This window comes from Onychostoma macrolepis, chromosome 16 (assembly GCF_012432095.1).
Source record: "Onychostoma macrolepis isolate SWU-2019 chromosome 16, ASM1243209v1, whole genome shotgun sequence".
Taxonomy (NCBI): Eukaryota; Metazoa; Chordata; class Actinopteri; order Cypriniformes; family Cyprinidae; genus Onychostoma; species Onychostoma macrolepis.
In genome coordinates, this window is record NC_081170.1 from 9,848,098 (window position 1) to 9,870,529 (window position 22,432).

General features: G+C 37.6%; 1 protein-coding gene across 1 annotated transcript in view; it reads left to right on the forward strand.

Annotated features, from left to right (window-relative positions):
- rspo2 (R-spondin 2) overlaps window positions 1-22,432 on the forward strand; it is a 55,364-nt gene that overhangs the window by 2,815 nt on the left and 30,117 nt on the right. The window contains exon 2 of the mRNA XM_058747268.1: window positions 19,657-19,845. Within this exon, the coding sequence (XP_058603251.1) occupies window positions 19,657-19,845 (189 nt within the window). The remainder of the gene's footprint in view (window positions 1-19,656; window positions 19,846-22,432) is intronic.

The window sequence follows — 22,432 nt, forward strand, 5'->3', positions numbered from 1 at the left end:
AATCCGCAGCGATGTAAATTGGGAGGCATTCATAGATTTAATCACATGCATGGCATGCCAGGGGAAACCTCTGCTCCCATCTGCAAATAATCAGCCAGACACTGTAGGGAACTGGCACACACGAGTTTTCAGCCCCACTGTTTTTCTACAAGATTTGCGATTTCAGATACTACGTAATATAATTTTCTTAATAGGATCAAACTTGTTGGCAGAGGCAGATTAGTTAAGCATTTTCAGGGGGATTGGGGGAGTTTAATGGGGAAACTGGTGGCAAAAGTGCATCTGGAGGTGAGCGGGATCCTGTGTAGTGTATGTGTAAATGGTGACGCATTTGTAAAACATGCCTTGGAGGTGCAGTGAACTCTAACTTTGATTTTGAACCTGCGGACAGAAATGTGTGTGTGTGTGTGTGTACGGGGTTGTTGCAGAGAGTGACGTTTTGAAGTGCCGCCAAGCTTTAGATTTGCTTCATTTCTATATTTATCATACTTACTGAAGGCTGTATCGCTGTTCAATTGAGTCTAAAATGCTGAAATGGTTTTCTTGCCCTCAGTGTACTTGAGACAGCTTTATGTGCAGTCTTTTCTGGCATGCTCGTGTGCAATCTACAATCTCACATCACCCTAGCGACACGGTCAGTCCTCTTGAACTGTTTTACAAGACTTTGTCTTAACCGCCTCACAACTGTATTTATTCTCATCAGATACTCCATTAAAGCTGAGCAGGAACATGTGACTTTTTCTTTTGTTTTTATTCATTATTGCTTACATTTCAGCTGTTTGTATTCACACAGGCTTCCTCGGATGAATATAACAACACCAAAAGCAAGAAACATATTAAATTTGCACCTCTGTACCCCCCCATTCAGTGCTTTACGGATGCCAGCAAGTTTGCTATGATATCATTGCTTGGCCCAGGGGTAATACTTTTCATTTTTATTCTCTGGCTAATGATGCCACCTGCTGACTACATAAAAACTGTGGGCTCACGTATACCAGCGCAGACCAGAGAACAAATTCACACACATGACTTGCTGGTTTGACAAGCCAGAAGGGGTGTTAATGATTTAGCCTTAGAGCTACTGCTCTGAAATGTCAAAAACAACTTTTTAGTATGTATATAGAATTTGGTCCTTTCTTAGTGCACAAGCCGTTTACTTGCACTTTAAGTGAAACTCTGCATTACAGGAGGTTAAGAAGCGGCTAGCTCTGATGAACGGTCCGATTAAGCTCACAGTAATGGAACTAATAGAAGTCTGTTTCCAGAGAAACACAGTCACAGTAATCCATGGGAAAGTGGAGGAGAGGAAAGGCTTAGCTCCATCACTGAGCTCCTCAGCTTCACTTTCAAGAGATTAGGGGAAAGCACCTGTATTTTAACACTATCGAACAGTTATATCTTAATCTGTTGGCAGCAGACAGCGATCTGTCCCATTATGCCTCATACGTTGTTTTGCATATAAATATTTAATAAAGAAGTATAAAATGCAAGATGATGAGTTTATAATGGTTCACAACTGAGTAAATCCAAACAGGTTTCTTTTTTTTCTTTCTGAAAAAAATATTTTAAACAATTTCTTCTTTTTTTTTTTATTTACTCATTTATTTTTGTCAGTAAATGATGAGTATGAAAGATTATTTCCACCCTGGCATAAAAAGGTAGTAGACTTTATAGTTTTCTATTCTGATTTTGAGTTTGTATCTTCTTTTTTTTTTTTTTTTCTCACATTTCTGACTTTTTTTCTTAGTTAAACTCAGAATTGTAATATATAAACAGACTTGGGAGGAAAAAGTAATAATTGTGATATAGAAACTCTATCAATAAATATAGAATTGTGAGATGTAAACTCTGAGATTCTGAGTTAGCATTTCTGACATTTTCTTCTGAATTGCAAGATATAAGCTTAGAATATGTGGAATAAAATGGTACAATTACCTTTTTATTTTTATGTTATTGAAATGGGCTTCAATAGATGACAGAATTGTAATTTTTTTGGTAAACTATGTCTTTACTGCATGCCAAAAAAACTGGCCTGAGTTTGAAACTGCAAGAGCAGAGTGTAGAATGTAAAAGACCTTTTTGTTTTACAGTGATCAGGTCATTAAAATTTGTTCGGGAAGACATAAAAAAAAAAAAGTAATGACAAAAAGAACTGTTTAGAGCTGTGCTTTGTACAAGTTTACCCAAGGTCCCAGGTTTATGGGTGTAAGTGTTAATGTTGGCTCTTGCTATGTTCATGCCACTTAATGTTCTGATGAAGTGCGTGACAGGATGGGTGACTCCAGAGTGACTCCAGAGTCTCTTTATTGAAGAAAAAAAAAAAAACATTCCGCCACTCTTCTTTTGGAAAATGTGACATGTCATTTCATTCTAATCCATAATTTAAATGATGTTCTATGGAATTGACATTCATTTAGTTTTGTCAAGTACATCCAGCTCTCTCTCTCACCCAGCCATTCATTCTCCTGGCCAGGAGTGACTTTTTTTATTCCAGCAGGTTAGACGGAGTTGGTTGTACTCACTGTGTCCCTCTCCTGTCGCACCGCAGCCTGCTGTCTATCTGTGGCACGATCACTATGGTGAATCTCTGGGAACTGAGTGTGCGTGAGAGAGAACATCATTAGACGAAGAGTTTATACTGAGCGAGGGATGGATGGCATATTTGAGGAGATCAGTTAGAGATGGTTGGAGCACCATCACCTGAGACGGATTAAATCTTTTGGTGTTCTGAGGGAACAAGTATATGATGAGACTTCCTTCTCTCTGTTACCCACTTTCACCATTCAGCTATCCTGTAGACTCTTAAAAATAAAAGTTTTTTTTATTGCCATTGATGGTTCGTATGAAGAGCTTTTAACATCCATTGAACCTTTTCATTGCATTCAAGGTTCTTTTTATTGGAAATAGACTAATACAATTACAATTAATTAAGAAAACTGGTTCTTTTGAGATCTATTCACCTGAAAGGTTCTTTGGGGAACCAAAATAGTTTGTCTGTGGCATCACTGCAAAAAAAAACATTTTGGAATCTTTATATTTAAGAGTGTATCTGCACAATGTGATGCTTGTTTATACACTCTCAGAAATAAAGGTACAAAAGCTGTCACTGGGGCGGTACCTTTTCAAAAGGTACACTTTTGTACCCATTAGGTTCAAATATGTATACTTTAAGTACTAATATGTACTTTTAAGGTACCAAAATGGACCCTTTAGGTACAAACATGTACCTTTTGAAAAGGTACCACCCCAGTGACAGCTTTTGTACGTTTATTTCTGAGAGTGTATGGATGCAAGTGGGGCTGCTCTTTGGAATTTTTCATTGGAATTTGTAAGTCTGATTGCGTAGAAAAGTAATAAAAGACCGTCCATATCCTCTTTACTATTAACTCCGTTAACTAATTTAATTAATTTAAACCGGTCCAAAGTTTTGCACAAGACCGGGCGTCCAAAGCTTTCCTTGTCACCAGGGTACTGCCTCATGTTCCAAGCAGAGAACTGATGAGCATTGAATATGTGCAGCTGAGAACGGTTTTGTAACACTTTCCACGCCTTCATTCGTCATGTCGCAACAGAGAAATATCCATTGTGCGTTCATAGATTTTTTTTTTTTTTTAACGTACACATGGGGATCCTCACCACTGGCCTCAATTGTTGTCATCAGAAGATCCCATATGTTGGCAAAGCTAAATGCCAAACAGATGGTTTCCTCTCAGGCTACAATTTACCACACTGTAAAAGTTCATTTTCGGAAATGTGAAATAAAATAGACTTATTATATAAATCTTATTATAATACGCTCCGTATTTCCCGATGGTGATTGAAAACCGTGGTGCCACAGACAAAAGGTCCAGTGTGCCTTTTAAATTCCAGGGAGATATTTTTTATATGTTCACCTCTGTTATTTCCTCAACAGCCAGCCCCCTGAAGTAATTTTATTTTAATGCATTTCTTATAAGGCTACTAAATATGGTAAGCCTGTTGAGTTTGATTCTCTTGAGGTTATTGAGCAGTAAAACTGTTGAATACTGGACTTGTTTCCAAGATGTGAACATAACACAAGTTGTTTGAACATTAAACAAATGGTTTAAAATAGTAACTTGAGTCATACAACTAAGTGGTATTGAAAGGTGTTTGTTGAATAACAATACAAATTCATTGGGGCTGTTCACACTGAAAGCATTTTTTTATTTTATCTGAGCTATTTTTAATTGTTAATTGTTATCTGGCCTTTCCATTGTCTCAGTTTGTCACCATTTTAGGATGGCATGTCCAGTTAAAAGTAGCCCCCTGCATTCTGTTCTGTTTCACCCTGTCTTTGGTTTTGAATGCACATTCGCACATCTGTACCATGCGTGTTATTCAAAAGCATTGCTCTTTATATCAAGTACTGGTTTTACTTGGTATCATCTGGACATTTGATGAAGTGAGACAAACATTGTGCATGTCACGGACATAGTTTTGCCTGCTCTGTGACAGATATTCGCTCTGTTCCGAAACCTAGTGAGCTTCCTCCATAGCCAGCATTTTAAGACCTCAAAAGTGCATTTCCAACATGTCTTTTCTGAAAAATGTGCATCTTGATTATGCTTCCTTCTGAGATGCCTAATTTTTTGCCTATTTTACAAGACGGCATTGCTTTTGGCCTTCATGTAGAAGCCAACTGTAGAATGGATTGCAAACAAGAAAATTGATAAATATACTTGTATGCACATTAATCCATTGTGTTGCATTGAAATTGAGTCAATTTTTTGACAAATTTCTGCCTTCTGTAGAGCCAAGCATTCTGAATCACTGATCACTTGGAGGTTATTTTTTAGTTAGAATGCTGTTCTAGAATGTTGCTGCCTATGTAGATAAGTAGGCAGAGAAGAAGTTCACTACATTTGAAACAGAGTGTGAATGTAGAGAAACCGTGCTGGTCTTTTGCACCATGCACTTCCATATAAATCACCCACCCCTCCCGTCCTGATCCAGCTATATTAGAAAGGACGGGAGAGCACAGACAGGGTAATGGAGTGTCAGTTGAGTGTGCTGGACATTTTGAAGAATTTAATTGGTGGTTCAAAGTGCTTTGGAAGGGTTGGAGAAATCGAACTGCCTTGAGTAGGCTCTCTGTGTTCCCAGGCCTTGCCAGGTTCTATTCTGTACCCCATTTATGTTCGCCCTTCGCGAGAACATCGGTCCGTGTGTGTGCAGGCCTCCTATTGTATCTAGTCCGAATCGATCGCCGAGGCCTTGTTGTAACATGAGCTCTAGAGGCTTCCTCAGACAGAAACACACATACATATGCAGGCGTGTGAGGTCTGTCTCCGGCTCTGATGGATATTTACATCCACGCCTACACAAATCGCTGGAACAACAACAAGGGGGAGCAATGGGCTGCCGTTTCCCCCTCCCCGTCCCACTAACACCCGACAGATGGACAGGCCTCCTCTGTTCCCCTGCGCTTGATAGGACCTCTAATTATGCATCCACACCACATCAAACCAGCCATCCACACGCCTTGCTTTCAGTATGGTGCGGAAGTGAGCCGGTCAGGGGCAATAAAACTACACCGCTCGCTTGTAATTTGTCCGTGGATTGAGCTTGGGCCTCGTCCCCTTTGCCCTGTCATTGTGCCCGTCTTCATTGAGGGTCTGGGTCGAGGACGTCTGGACTTTCTAAGAACTTGGAAGGGAGGTAGACACCCTGCCTGCTGCCTGCCTGCCTGCCTGTGGAACCCAGAAGCCCTGGTGTGGTTTTAATCAAGGCCAGGCATGGTAGTCATTATAGTGCTCTGGCGCTAAGCTCATTGTCTTTCTTTGTCTCTCTCCCGCCCTCCCTCTCTTTCTGTGAGGACTCAACATGCATCTCAGATGTGAAGAGGTCCTCAAGGGTCACTAGCCGTTGATGAGAAAGTGAGTGTCAGCGGTTTGTGAGCAGTAGCCAACATGTATCTGTAATCAGCGTATTTGTTCAGAGTCGTGAGTCACATGCGACCTCGCTTAATGCAACAGAACTAAACAAAAAGGTCTTCAAAACATTCTGTTCTCTATTATATAATAAGCTGTGTGCTTTTTGCAATGGGAAATAGGAAATGAATGGGCGATTCTGTGTCAATCTTATGAATTTGTTATGGCTAGGAGTATAAAATGCTCAATTAACTTCATTACTATCATGCCGTCACTAACATGGTTTATAAGTTCTCTCTCACAGACTGAGGTATTTGTTTCCTCAAGAGAAAAAAAGAACCTTTTATATATATACCATATATATATATAAGTTACACAGTGAGGTATGTCAGAAAAATATTTACTAAGCTTACACTATACCGTTCAAAAGTTTGGGGTCGGTATTTTATTTATTATTATTTTTTTTTAAATAAAGAAATTAAGTTAAACTGAATCCTGAAAAACAGATCACAGTTCCACAAAAATATTAAGCGGCACAACTGTTTTCAACATTGATAATGATAAGAAATGCTTCTTGAAGTGAAATGCTTCTAAGCCTATTAGAATGATTTCTGAAGGATAATGTGGCTGCTAAAAATTCAGCTTTGCCATCACAGGAATAAATTACACTTTAACATATATTAAATTAGAAACGGTTATTTTAAATTGTAAAAAAGTATTTCACAATGTTTCTGTTTTTACTGTATTTTTGATTAAATAAATGCACCCTTGGTACGCATGAAAGTCTTTATTCAAAAACATTAAAAATCCTTAATGGAGGAGTCTTCTATCATTCTCTTTTTATTTAATTTTAGATATTGATGCTAAATACTTGTAGTTAAATATGTAAGGATTTCAATATTGATTTGAGTTAAAATCATTGTATTATGATATACAGCACATGGTCATTATAAAAAAAAAAATCAATTGCCGAATGACAAATCAGAATCAAGTTTTCCAACGAGCTGTGTGATGACAGGAAGTTTCAGTCTAGTGCTGCAGCAGTTATTGTAGTCTGTTTTTTGTCTTGTCTTCGGTGATGCTGGTTCGTGTGCATGCATGTTATGTAGTCTGGCATCGTGCCACCTAAATAGGAAACAACTGAGGGAGAAAAGCCCTGTTTTGTGCTTTGTAATCTGTTGCGCATAATTTGGGGAAATTCACAAGCTTGAGTTATGATTTTAATGTGCATGTGGCCTTGAAACGCATTCCTCAGACACTTCAGTTTCAGAACACAGAGGACTTCAATTGTGGTGAGCTTATGCATTGTGCGACTTCAGTATATCTCTATTTTTGTTCCTTTATTTTCCATTTGTCTTTAACTACCGACTGAGTAGTAGATATTTAGAGGGGGTCAGGCCAGAGGCGGGGGAGAATGGTAAAGAAAAGGTTAGGGAGGAGGGGAAAGAGAAAATATCCTTGTGCATTTCACAAATTCCTCCTTTTTTCATCCTCTCAGTTATCCACTTGTATTACATCTTGGCTGACTTCAACTGTGTATTATTTTATCTGAACCAGAGCCAGACCTCAGAAGCACACCGTCTTCTCTTGTGTAAACAGCTGTCACGGAGACGACGGTACGTTGGAGGTATCACATGTAGGCAGGGGTCACATGTAGTTTTCATGTTCATGTGCTAATAATGGCTTTGGTGGCAACACTCCAGTAATAGACACTACTAGTTTGTCATTGTAATTAACATGCACAAGAGTCTTTCTTTGTTTTTGCACATATATATATATATATATATATGTGTGTGTATATATGTCAAAAATGTTTAATCTGTAGGCTCATTTTGTCAACAATTTCTTCATAGAACTCTCTTATTTGCTTACAAGGGCTGAAGTTACTTAATCAAAAATGCAGTAAAAACAGTGATATTTAGAAATATTATTACAATTTCTAACAATATATTTTAAAATGCAATGTATTCCTGTGATGCCAACGCTGAATTTTCAGCAGCCATTACTCCAGTCTTCAGCATCACATGATTATTCACAAATCATTTTAATATGCTTATTATTATAACCATTATGCTGCTTAATATTTTTGTGGAAACCATATTTTTTATTCTTTGATGAATAGAAATTTCAAATGAACAATGTATTTGAAATAGGAATTTTTGTAACATAAAATTCTTCTATATGTGACATTATGATATTATGTAATGTTGTGATATTTTATCTTTACAATGATTACTATGATGCATTATCATTTTGTCAGTAAACATTTTTAGCATACAACTCCTTTGTCGAGATCAACACCGCTTTCATGTCTCATAGGCATCAAAAGAAGAAAGTTGCATGATCTGGCCAACGTGTTTATGGGAGTACGGGCCGTACAGGGGCCCGTATCTGAGATGTATCTGGCTGCCAGACAGGTCTGTTTTGGTAAGAGCAAGAAGAGGTTGAAGTTGAGTGATTATCACAGAGCTCTTTAGTGTAAGCTCTGCCCTGGGGAGCAGATGAGACGAGCGGCCATTACATAAAACCCTGCCCTGGTGTTCATTTGTATCTGGAAGTGTTCTGGCATGTCTTCGCTTGCCAGGTTTTCACAGGGATTTGACAAATTTGTAACAATACACGCAGATTTTATACATTGTGCCACCCATGTGTGCAGGAAACCGCAACTGTAGAACCAGTTTTTGTTATTTTCAGGCTTATGCTGATCGTATGCATGCCGTTTTTGAAGTCGATGGCATGGGTGTTGCGTGGTATCCTGTTGAATTTTTGCTTAATTAGCTCAATAGAAGTTTTTGAAGGGTCTGCTGCAGCTATTTATGGAGTAGAAGACTCAGTCTTGGGCATCAGGCTTTGAAGTCCCCTCTCAGTGGTTGGGACCATATGAGGTTCCTCAGCATGTTTCTGCCTGCCACCCCCGTGGTGCTCTCCACTTTTGACCCTATGGATCACTTCTGATCTGGCCTGGTAGGGAAGGGTTTAGCCAGGGAGGTGGAGAAGAGGTCTCGTTAAAGGGTTAATGAGGTAATACCTTTCATGTTCCCAGCATAGCACAGAGTCAGGCGTGAAAGCAAACAATACAGTTTTAGAGAGAGGTCTGCTGGATAGTGTGTCTGTATATGTATCTGTGGGTGGGTTTTATGTGCATTCATAGTTTTAAACTTAGTTTAGAGGTGTTTACAGTTACTAATGCTCAAACAGAGATTTGAACAACCCTTTAATTGTTAGTATTAAACTTATCAGGTAATTCATGTTAAGTTAAGAAAGAGAATGCTGTGTAGCTTGAGAAGAGGCATGCTATTACTTTTCCAAGCGATTCAACAATATTTTTGCTGACAGATGATAAAATGAAAGGGAAAAAAAACCTATAACCGACTCATTTCTACCAGAATATCATTTAGACTGGTGGGTAGCAACCGCACATCAACACACCAAAATCCATCAAATACCACCCGTGTGCATTAGTTCTCTACCTCTTTGACTTCAAAGCCTTGGCATTTTTAGAAGAACATACATTCGATGCTGTATTAAGAGTTTTATTACTTTAAATAACTTTTCCATGTTTGGAAATCACTTTTAAAATTAAGTTTCCTCATAAAGGTTTGGGGAACTGTGGGAATCCTGGTTCTTCAAATAATAAACAACAGTTACTGACAGTTACTAAATTAGGAAATATCTTGTTGTAGTTGTAGTTGCTTTTCTGTGTTTGTTCTGTTATATTTTAAATAATTTTAAGTCATCTTGAGGCCCCCTTGAAAGTTTTCTAAGGCCCCCTAGTGGCCTCTGGGCCCTTAACGTTAGTTGAGAACTACTTCCTAAGGCCCCGTCCACACGGAGACGCATTTAGCTGTATACATATCAATTTTGTATCGTATAGGCATTTCGTCCAGACAGATCCAGCGTTTTGGGAGAGTGAAACCGATATTTTTTGAAACCGGGTCTCAGGGTGGATAAATCTGAAAACGACGCCATTGTGTTTTCGTGTGTACAGCCAATCTGTATATTTTCTGAAACGAAGATGTCATCAGCCCATGTCTCGCCCCTAGTCAGACACCGCTACGTCACGTAACAGCAACAAAAACATGAACAAACACTGAACGATTGTCTTTTTATGAAGTAACATTAACACAGATTGTTCCATGTTCATTTGTATACCACGCGCAAGGTTTATGCACATAGTCCAAGTCGTCTTCTCCGTTTTTAGTGTATCTCTCTGGCAGAATTACAGTGCCCTATACTGGTCTGGCATGTGTACTACATCGTTTTGTGTCGTTTCGTGTGGACGCAGATATTTCTTGAGACGAGGATGAAAAAAAGATTGGATAGGGAAAGCTCTGGTTTCGTGTGGATGTAGCCTAAGTGTAGATTTTTTTTCATGTGAAAGTTTTTTTATACTTCCTGTGTCAGTATTTTGTCAAATGCCAAAGGAAATCTATTTTTTTAAATGTCTGTGGATTTAGTGTTTTTTTCCCCATGGAAGTCTACCCAATGTTGTTTGGACCCCAGTGTTCCTCAACATATCTTCTTTTGTGTTGAACAGAAGAAAGTAAGTCATACAGATTTTTGAATGAGAGTCAGTAAATGATGACAGAATGTTTATTTTGGGGTAAAACATCACTCTTGCATAACTTTGTATTGGATTGTAGGATCACTTTGGTATCATTATGAAGTGGCATGAGATTGGATCACTGGCAGGTGGAAAAGGAGGGTCTTGTTAGGTCCACTAATGCTCAATGGTGTGAAAAAATCCCAGGCATGCTGTTTCTCAGATTTTTGGCCATGACGTTGCTCTTTCTCCATGCAGGGAACTCACTGCTAGCTCCCAAGCATGTGTGTAGAACAGCATGTGTGACTGAATTGCGGGATTCAGAACCCATTGTGCCACAGGTGTGAAAATTAGGTGTGAGGTTTATGTGTGATAAATTACCAACAGGTGTGGTAATTTTAGTCGTTCCACTTCCCACCCGCTCCACCACCACCCTCCTGTCTTTGCTTCTGTACCACTTTCTTTACATTGCTATCATTTTAAGGTCTTTTAAAGCACAAATTAAACAGTTTAATATAAATTAATTCATTTTAATAAATGTAAATATAATCATTAACTAATTAATGATGCCAGTGAAAGAAAAATTCAGTTCATATTCAAGATACATTGTCGTCGTCTTTTTTTTTTTCGGTGTATATCTTTCTTTTATCTTTCTTTTCTCAGACCCACACCTCACCTCTTCTCTACAGACTTGAGAACATAACAGAACATCTCACTATGAGAAGAATTCATGGAGTGGAAAAAGTTGCTGACTTCCAAATTCCATTCCAAAAAAATAGTGAGCTGTGCAGAAACATAAAACATATCTTCTCACACATAGCCCATCATGACAGATTGCCTTTTGCACCTTACAGCACCTGCACATCTTTGGTCCACACATAAAGCAGTCTTTTTGTGTTTACGAGATACATAACAGGCAAAGTGCTATTTCACCTCTCATTGAAAACACTCATTGTTCCTTTGAGATCTGAAGGCAGTTTCAAAAAGTGTCCGGGTAGGCTTGCAACATATGAACAGCTATTCATTGTATTTTTTACATTGTATTTGTTTTTAATGGGAATTTTCTAATGGAATTTACAATATGGCAAACTCTTTCATACTTAATGGCAGCCTACTTGAATTTAATGTGAATCACTTTTCACAACCCATTAATGTTATATAATTCAGAGTTAAACAGGATATCCAACAAGAAAATATGCCTTTTTTATTATTGTTTAACTATATTTTTGATTAAGATTACAAAGATAAACAAAGATTTGTAGAATATATATATATATATATATATATACATTTACATTTACATTTAGTCATTTTGCAGACGCTTTTATCCAAAGCGACTTACAATTTGGGGAACACATGAAGCGATTCATCTTGAAGAGGCAATTCGACAAAGGAAGTGCTTGTAACACCAAGTCTCAGGCATTGTTTAAATAAGTACAAGCTAGCAAGGGAAGGAATAAGTAAGGAGAAGGATTTTTTTTTTTTTTTTTTTTATGTGTAGGTTGAAGTCAAGTAGTGTCGAAAGAGATGAGTTTTCAGCTGTTATATATATATATATATATATACAATTCTTATGAGCAATGAATTGTCCTTGTAACCTACTTTTCAAAATGTTATCTATTATTAATTAATTAATTAATTCCTTTTTTAATTCTGATTCTTTAAACTGTTTTTCTCATGTATCATCCCTTGCAGGGATAGAACCAGCAACCTTTTGGTTATGAACACCAAACTTTAAAGACTTTTAATCAAGTAAATAAATGTATAAATGTTTTATCAATGAGGAAACACTATAGCTCAGTTTTAGAGACAGAGTTTAAATTATTGGCTACCTTAAATAACCATATTTATTACTACTTGAATGAGTGAGACAAGTCAACAATAATCAGTCCATGTTTGTGTGCTCAACAATCTCTCTGCGGACTAAAAAGCCATGCCAGGGTATTAGCATACACGTCAGCAGGTTTGCCCTCAGGTCCTCTGAATCCCTTTTTGTCCTACGCCAACTGCAAGCAAACACTAACACCAGTACCAGCTGCCCGAGCTTACAAGGTATGTTTGAATATCAAGTCCACCGATTCAATCTCAGTGATCCAATCAACAAACCTATCGGTACTTGCCATGTCTCCGGGGCCTGTATCACAGGAACACTCTCACTAAGCTAATAAGCCAGTGCAGTGAAACAAATGTGTTTGCTCAGACACATGGTGCAGAATCATTATAAGTAATGGGATTGCCCTAAATTGTAAACATATGCATACAGTACAATCTGTTAAAGTAAACTGGAGTTGGGGGGTGGGGGGTGCATGGATGCCTAAATCCTGACTATTTCCAGCTGCAAAGTAGTCGGAGGTGAAGTCCAGCATATTTTCTGCTAAATTGGAGGAGAAATGTGCCTGTAGAGCAAAACGTACTCTTGCCATACACCACCATTCTGGCTCTGGTGTATTAATCTTCAGCAAAGTGTGATTTCCATACCCATGACCATGACAAATAAAGTCAGACGAAACAAATGCGGGTGGATTGATGCAGTTTTCCATGTACTGTCTTCAGCCATGTGGAACAATGTGGGGACTGGCACACTTTTAGTGGATGATCTGAAAGTTTTATTGCATACTCCCAGTTTCTTTTCCATTATAAGAGGCAAGCGTTTCTGATTCTAAATGGATAGTTTGCCCAAAAATACTTACCCTTATGTTGTTCCAAAGCCGTATGGCTTTCTTCCTTCCACAAGTGGAGATTACAATTGAATAGTGAGTTGTGACTGAGGCTGTCATTCAGCCTAACATTTCCTTTTGTGTTCCACTGAAGAAGGTTCATACAGGTTTGGAATGACACAATGAGTAAATAATGACAGAATTTCAAAACGAGCCAGGCGATGAAGACTGACTTCATTCCCAGTAATGTGAAGCTTATTGCTCAATAATAACTTTGAACTTTGAATGGTCTTAGTATATTGGATCATATTTTATTACTTTGTGCTCTGATAGATCCGTGTGGTGGATTTTGATTGGTGGTTTAAAGCACTGTTGGTATGGTTAACTAAACATCAAAAAAAAATGTAATTGAAATAAATAAAAATAGATATTAGAAGAAACGTAAACTGAAAAACAATTGTAGAAATGTAGCCTTGGCAACTACCTGAAACAAAGTTGAGTTGAAGTAGCTACAATTAAAATAAAAACTGACAATATAAAAATAAAGATAAATATTATTGTAATATATATATAATACTAAAATTACTCAATAAATTACTAAATAAATACTTGGTTTTTTTTTTCCTAGTTTGCTATTCCATGCGTTAACTATAAGCAAGCGTTTGATTCATCTTGTTTATTTGAATGGTTCGACATGTCAACTTATGGCTCAATAAAATCATTAATATTGCAATTTCAGTTGGTGCCTTCAACTATAAAACACCAAGATAAGACTTCAAAATCTTTGAGTACAGTGTAACAATTTCATGTAAACTGTGTGTAATATTAATATATAGAATATATATTATAGAATCAGAATCATATAGAATGAGACTGTAAATGATCCCACTTTCACTTAACCTAATAGTAGTAGCATTATGCCATGTGTGAAGAGGTACAGACAATAATCCCCTATTTGTCTTTCAAACAATTCTCACTAGTTGGACGAACATCAAATTAGTCTCAATGTTGTAAATACTACGATTCTTCACGGTTTCCTCTTCCCCTTTCAGAGTTTTTTTGCTTTTGAACTTTTTACAGCTTTTGAATCTTGACATATCATATGACGCATGATATCATCAAGATTGTAGGGACAGGAATGATGTCATAGGCATTTGTTAGTGTGAGAAAGAGAGATCGCTGGAAGTTGTTGGCAGTGTTTGTTTGAGGTGGGGGTTTGCCATTTCTTCCTAGCTCTGCCGGCCCAAGGCGATGAACGTCACGGTTGTTTGAGAGTCTTTAAACATACCTTGGACAGTTTTTTTTTTTTTTTTTTTCTGCTGGATCTCACTCACACTGTAATTACTGTTGATCAGGATTCAAAACAAAGCCAGCCAAAGCTGAATGAAGGCAACACACTCCAACAATGCCGTCATATGTTGTGTTATGAGCTTGTGATTCGCATGAATGAAGGACCAAGAATTTTGCGTTTACCTGAATGAACCACAGTCTCCCCACAGAAACTGGGCACAGTGAAACTAGCACAGATTATTGTTGGACAGATATTTCACTTTTAAGTTACATTTCATTGCACTATTGTCCGCAGATGAATATTTCTCAGCAGATGGATGCCTTACATGTCATTTGATGTTTCTGAGAGATGACGTCAACTGGGATGTGCCGATTATAGATGAGAGAGAAAAATGTGGCGAACGATTGAGAGAATGAGGGAAAGAAATGAAAACACAACTAAGAACAAAATAACATCTTCAAAAGAGGAACGACACTTCTTTTTGCTCCCCCAACAAATCAAAACATTCACCTCTAATCCATTTGTACTGCTGCTTTTGAGTTCCCTCATATAACCTCATGTTTGGCTGACAGAAATGGTGGAGACAGTATGACCGAACTGTTTGTTAGCTCTTTTTCTCAAAACAATGTCACACTCTAGACAATTTGCAGAAGTTGTGTTGTCTTCTGATCAGAGTGCAGTAAACTGGAGTTGTTGTGGTGTCTTTAGCACAGATGTTCAAAGAGGACAAGGCCTTTGTGAAAACAGTTGTTTAGGTTGTAGATGGATCGTTTAATGCACGATGAAAGAAGGCACTTACATATTTTGGTTTCGTGAAACATTTGTCCCACGCTCTCAGTGTAAACTCTTTCGCTCTGTTATGGGAAAGGGCAGTTCAAAGAGTGCACAGGTTGTCAGGGCAAAATGCATTTGCAACCTATTTTATTGCTGAATATGGTTGTAAAGCTACATAATTACATTGATTATGAAATGTAATAATCCATTACAATATACAATGTGTTGCACAGGCCAACTCATATTACTGTACCTACATGCACTTGCAACAGAGGCTGACAGATGCTCTATTTTAATGAGGAAAGTTCTTGCTGCAGAGTTTGTATTTCAGAATTATTATTAATAATAATTGCATGCATCAGTTTCACTTTCAGCAAAGTAAGTTAACTGTTGTCGTTTTCTTCCCAAGTTGTGATTTTGATTCTTATTTTAAGTATATTGAAAATGTGCTTTAATTTGTCTTGGCTTATAATGACTATTTGTTCATTTACACATTTTTATGATCAATTGTGTATATTAAGTTTAGTAAATTGCCTGCCATTGATGCACATGTCTAATACGCATAATAACAGTCTACTTGAATAGTGCATCTACATATTTTGTGATTTACCCTCATTGTTTGAAACTTGTATGACTTTTGTTCCTCTGTGGAACACAAATGGAGATATTTTGAAAAATGTCTCTGCATTTTTTTGTGTGCGTACATTAAAAGTCAGTGAGGTCCAATGTTGTAAAAGAAAGGCATACATAATTTCTTTAACGTCTGTTTGTATTAGTTTGCTGAAGGGATATTATCCTTTCCTTTTATTGGATTATTAATAATGATACACACATTGAAATTTGGATGAGAATCGAGACTGAGTGTAAGCCTGATGTATTAGTTTGTCATCAATTTAGGGGTGGATTTGTGCGATGCTAAAACAAGAAATGTGTTCCTCCTTTCTTTAAAAAAAAAAAAAAGTCAAGAAATAATTCATAATACATGCTTGCCAGCGTAAGTTACACTTCAGCAGGTTAACATGACAGACTTATGGTAAAGTTTAAAGCTCATGCTGGTATGATTCTTGGAACAAAAAGCACTTTTAGCAGCCAAATTAGGCTTATCCACTGTAATTTACATAGAACTCAAAATTCTGCCAGACCGACACACTTAGATAATTAGCATTCTAGAGTGACTTAAAAACATAGCCAGAGATGTTGTTTACATGTATGAAAGCCACTCGGATCGTTCGGTTTTTCTTGGATGACTTTTTTTACATTTAAACAACGAGGCCAATTTGCTGCACAAATAAGACGCATAAATGCCACACAATAATTTTGACATAACTTTAATTTCTATTTAGCTCAAGTTTAAGTATAAATAGAGTTGAATGCAGAATATGAATAGAGTCCCACTGAGGCACCATTTGTTGTTTGTTTCCCCTCTTGGGTCCCAGTGTCTCTTTAAAACCCGATTTGACAGTGATATTGGAAAGCCATCATATTTTCTGGCTTAGAGGTTGCATTTGATCCCCTCTTTGAATTGATGAAAATACGATGCAGAATGGAAGACTCCAGTCATAGCTTCAGGTATAAATCAGCTGGCGGTGAAAAGATTTCCGTAAAATGTGGAAGTACTCGGCCCTCAAGGGTGGCTCTTGGACACCCTTGCCCTAGACGCACCAGATCCCAGCCTCCTTTTTGACATGCCTGTGGTCAGAGCTGGGAAAGCCGTCCTCAGACATGCTGCTGATCCAAAAATCTCGAATGAGGCAAAAAACGTCTTGCGTCTCTTACTCTTTCCATTGATAATTGCTAGACCAGTAAGAGCACAATCCCATCAATACAGGTCTGAATGTCATGCAATATAGTTGATAACAACCAAACGCAAGGCAACAAGGGAAACGGCACAACCGTGCCGGGCAATCGATGCGCTGATTCGATCATTCAAGGTCGATCCTTTTGTTCAAGCTCATGTTGACAGCAGCAGTTAAAGAAATCATTTAACTGCCGCAAGGCTTTGCTGAAACAGCTCTGACAGTGGGATGAAAGAAATAACACCCCTATGATTAAGAAACAGGGGAAACGGTTTGTGATATTGCCATACCACCCTCAATTAGGGAAATTCAATAAGGGAAACGCTCTGATAGTTCTCGACTTTTTGAAGTTCCAACCTCACGCCAGTCCCATTTTCCGTCCGTTTTCTGCACTACGATCGCAATCAGGTCTGAAGTGTGTGGGCTGAGTCGGGGAGATTTTTACCAATTTACGGTGAATGTCAGGTTTCTATAAACATGTTCAAACTGTATACCATATGTCTTTACGTGTGGTTTGGGAAAAAATGTGTCCAGATCATTTCCTCATCACAAAAACACCGAGGTCACGTGGCATGAAACAAGCTACACAATAAAGTTGTCTATTTTTTGTTACCATGAAAACAGCATGATACTCTACATACCAAAAAAAAAAAAATATATATATATATATGTAAATACAAATAAAAAACTGTATGTATTTCCTCTTGATGTAGACAGTTCTTGGGCTATTTTTGCAGACAGATGATTGGCAACATTACATTGTTACAATGTAAATTTGACTGTGTGTATAGCACTGTGCTGCCCGTGTGGCATATATATAATACAAATGTTGTCTGATGATTACGAATGTATTTTTATAATTTGACATCACTGATTTTTTTAAAGAACTACCTCTACTACAACAGATAAAAACAAGCAATTGTATAAAACAGAATCTGGTTACTGTATGTTTGTCATCACATATTTAGGGCTCTGATGTCAAGCAGTCAATCGTTTTTAAGTAATATTTTCAGGCCTTTATCAAATTTGAAAATTTGAAATTGTACATTAGCATTAAAGCATGAGGTTGTGTCTCATTTCGCCCCCAAGTATACAGTTTTGAGCACTAGGAAGGACCTCGTTCAGCTGAAAACTGTCATAAACATGACAATATTTGTGGTAAGTGAACAGGGAGCTTCCAGTGCTTACTGATTTTAAGGTGCATTCTGGGAATTTCCAGGGAGCAAACTTTTTAGGACAATGAGACATTGACTAGAAATGGCTCAATTAAGAAGCGGACTGAGACACAATGATGAATTTGAGAATGTTAAGAATTGTGTTCAATAGCAAACCTTTACTCCTCTTTGTATGGTCTGTCCATATCTCTTGAAGCTTTCTCTTGTATAATTTTATGGAAAATGTTTATAAATGGCACTTATTACATGAAAAAACAATTTTTTATAAGCCATGCTGAAATTGCATTCTCAATTATTGATTCAGGCTGAAGAAAAAAATGATGGGAAAAAAAAGGGAATGGGTAAAAAGGTCAGCGAAGTGCATGATATTTTATAAAGCATTGTGGTGGGTCGTCCAGTTCGGACTGTTACTCTATCTCGGTTTGTGATATTTAAAACTTGGCTTCAATCAATAGCAATGTCTCTGGTTTGCATCTATTGTGTGCGCCCAAGGACATTTTCCTGTAAAGAGGGCGCTAAGGAACTTACATTAAGAGACCTTTATTGTGAAACGGTATGGTCGTTACTGGCTCTTTTGTCTTCTACCAGCAACATGATCCTGCTCAGAGTCAATGCGGTTTTGGGCTTTCAGCGGCTGTCTGAATTCTATATACAGGAGTTGAGCATTGACTCAAATCACTGTGCTGCTCACATTGAAAATGGTTTCCTCTGCAAAAATGTCAGGCCTCGCTAGTGTCACAGTAATGACAGTTTCTTTAGTCAGTGAAAGTTTTATGTGTCAATGAAAATGTCTGTGACAGTTCTATAGCGGCACACGTTTAACCGTTCAGCAGAGCACTTTGCAGTTAGCTTGCTCTGTGGTGTAGTGGTTTACAACTTCACGTTGCTGGTTTGGTTGCAAGACACAAGTCATGAGCTATCACCATGTTCCCTTGAGCGAGGCACTTAACCTCAGTAAGTGTAAGTGTAAAATTTGCGTTGCTACTTAAAATACATTCTGTGTATCCTCACGATCAAGATTAGAGTTGCCAACAGTCCTGTATTTAAGCAAACAAACTTGCATTTAATATTGAATTCATATGGGATGGAGTCTTCATGCATTTCAACATCTTCCATCAAACTCTTAGGAAAGCTTCAGAATTTTTTTGCATTTATATTAGTTTACTATTCAATACACATTTGCATACAAGTGTCAGTGTGTTTAACTATTGCATATTAGAATGGAAAACCGATTGCATGCATGCAAGGGCAAATACAGACAATCTGACAGTTAAGTTATTAAAATGTGTATATTTTACAACAAATGCAATGAAGTCAGTAAACTTGCATCTTAAATGCATTGTAGCACTTCATTTATTTCATGTTATATACACATAAATAGCTGAATGCAGTATTTTATTTTTACTTTGTGATCAATTATCACCAATGTTTTACTGAAATAACAGAAATGAAGAGTGTTGGCAAGTCAAGATGTTACTTGATGTTATTAGCTGGTAAAAGTATCTGTTTTGTGTCTTGCCTCATTGCAGCTAGCTATGGAGCTTATCCCATCTGTAAAGGCTGCTCGGTGTGTTCCAAGGACAACGGGTGTATGAACTGCCAACCCAAGCTCTTCCTGTTCCTGAGGAGGGAGAGGATGAGGCAGTATGGCGAGTGTCTCCATGCCTGTCCGTCAGGCTACTATGGCATGCGCGGGACAGAGATCAACATGTGCTCCAGTAAGATCCCCACTACACTTCCCCTCTCACACACACACACACACATACATTGCCTCTTTGCAAACTTACATTGCATTGTGAATGCAACAATTAGGCATGTGAAAAACTACATATTTCCCAAATCAACTAGGCCTAGTCATTCAGGCAACAGTTTCTGTTTCACCTGATCCTGATCAGACACACAAAGAGAACATGGTGCCACATAATAATTAAATGTGCCAAACTACAGCCTCCAGCAGTTCTAGTTGTATCATCTATGTTGTAACATTGCGTTGATGTGTAGTCTGTGTATGTGATTTCTCTAAATAAACACAGATGGACGTTTATACAATTTCATTAATTGACTAGTTAGCTGTTGGATGTCACCATGCTTAGAAACAATAGCAAAACAGAAAAACAAAATTCTTATATTTGTCTGCAAAGAGCAATATAATAGTCCTATTGGAATTGTGTATCGCTTTCCTTCCATGCCCTGTATTTTATAACCTTATTTTAACATTTGTGCCAGGCCTGAGACACTCTGGACCTTTGAGGTTAAGTGAAAAGCCTGAGGTGTTGGCTTTGTGTTTCATGTGAAAACAAAACACTAACTCTTTGGATTGTTAAGCCAAACTCCTGACAGACAGACGTAAAACCTCCGAGGAGTGTGTCAGGACCTACAATACTAATAAACCCAGATGCTGTACAGAAAACCTTGTATAAAAACGAGTCTTTGCTCACTCAACAAACTTGATACAGATTCATCTGACAATTTTATCAAAAGAGGAGGAGGGGAAATGTTTAAACGCCTTATTTACCATAAACTGGGTGTACCAGTCGAGGCTAGCATTACAGAGTTTTCCTGCTCCCATTCTAATCAAATTCATCAACCTACATTTTGTAAGTTCTTCAGCTGTGGAGAAAGGAAAAAGACATGTTGTTTTCTGAGACTGTGTCCTCCAACCATTCGCTGTCCTGGGTGAATTTTGATTTTAAATGATACTGATATGTGGCCAGTTAATCTGGATTCCTTTCATGGAGAACTTCTCCCAGAACAAAACCTCACATTGTCACGTAGCATCAAATCTCCGCGCAAAGCCTACTTTGATGTGATCGCTGTTTCGGTCATGCCTTTGTAATCCAGCTTCGCATTTGACCCTCCTCCTTAAGTTATGCTTTTTCTGTCGTCTTCGTTAAGCTCTTCATGTCTGTCAGTCATAATGGGATGTTCTATCATTATTAGTGCAAGAACTAATTGTCGGGTCACTGGGAACAATCGCACGACAGCCATTCAAAGTCGCTCCGTTTTCTCTCTTGTCCAGGTTTTCAGCGCAACTATGTTCTTCCAAGAGCCTGCAATGGTGGATTACATTGGAGTTAACCATGTTTTTAAAAAATAGGCTCTGAAATCACTTAAGCAGCAGCTGCTTATCATTAGACGCTAAGTGTGTGTGTGATCCTATCTCATTTAAGAATGCTTTGCAGAATCGTCGGGCCTGAGTGAAAACAAAGGCAAAGAGGAGACAGGTTTGCACTACATCAGTGCAGACTCTTCCGCTGGAGCCGTGGGGTGGGGTCGCACGCTTTTGAAACCCTCTCACCAGATTGAATGCTCTGACCTCTGGCGAGCATCATGTGCGTGACCCAAGCATCTCGAATGAGTAGAAGGAAGGCTGGACTTGTCTTTCTCTTCTGTTTGATGATGTTCTGAACCTACTTGGAGACCAAGCTTACTTTGTTGCCAAGCAAAGCTGCTTGTGAATTCAATTAAATATTTTAAATATTTAAATATATAATTATAAGACTTATAATTGAATGTATAATTGGGATAGTTCACCCAAAAATGAAAATTATGTCATCATTTACTCACGCTTATGTCAATGACTTTCTTTGGTCCCACTTTATATTAAGTGGCCTTAGTACGATGTACTTATGGTCTTCATATTGTATTGCAAAACACTTTTGCTGCTATTGAGGTGGGATACGGGTAAGGTTAGGGACAGGTTTGGTGGTATGGGTAGGTTTAAGGGTGGGTTAAAGTGAAAAGGATAGGTCAAAAGTGTAATTATAAATGTAATTACAGAAAATAATTACATATGTAATTAGATGCAGGTATTTTTAAAATATAAGTACAATGTAAAAACATATATGCACACAATAAGTGCATTGTATCAAATGATTAATTTAAATGTAAGCACACAGTAGTTAAGGCTACTTAAAATAAAGTGGACCCAATGAAAGTCATTCATCATGGTATTTTTTTATTTTTTATTTTTGAGTTCCATAGCAGTGTTTTATTGTTAACTAAAACTATTAAAAATAATTTAGATAATTTAAATCAAGTTGAAATTAAATAAAATATAAATATTACATATATTTTACTCACAAACGTAAAATAAATAAATAAATAAACTAGAAATGTTGCCCTGGCAACTAACTGAAATAAGTTTTAAGTTGAAGTGTAAAAATGACTAAAACTGAAATAATAAATAGAACAAATAATGAAAGTAGTAAAAATGACAAAAGCGCATAACAGAATGACTAAAACTTAAAATTAAAGAGAAAATGGAAAATGCAAAAAATAAAAGCAAATTCAAATGACTAATAA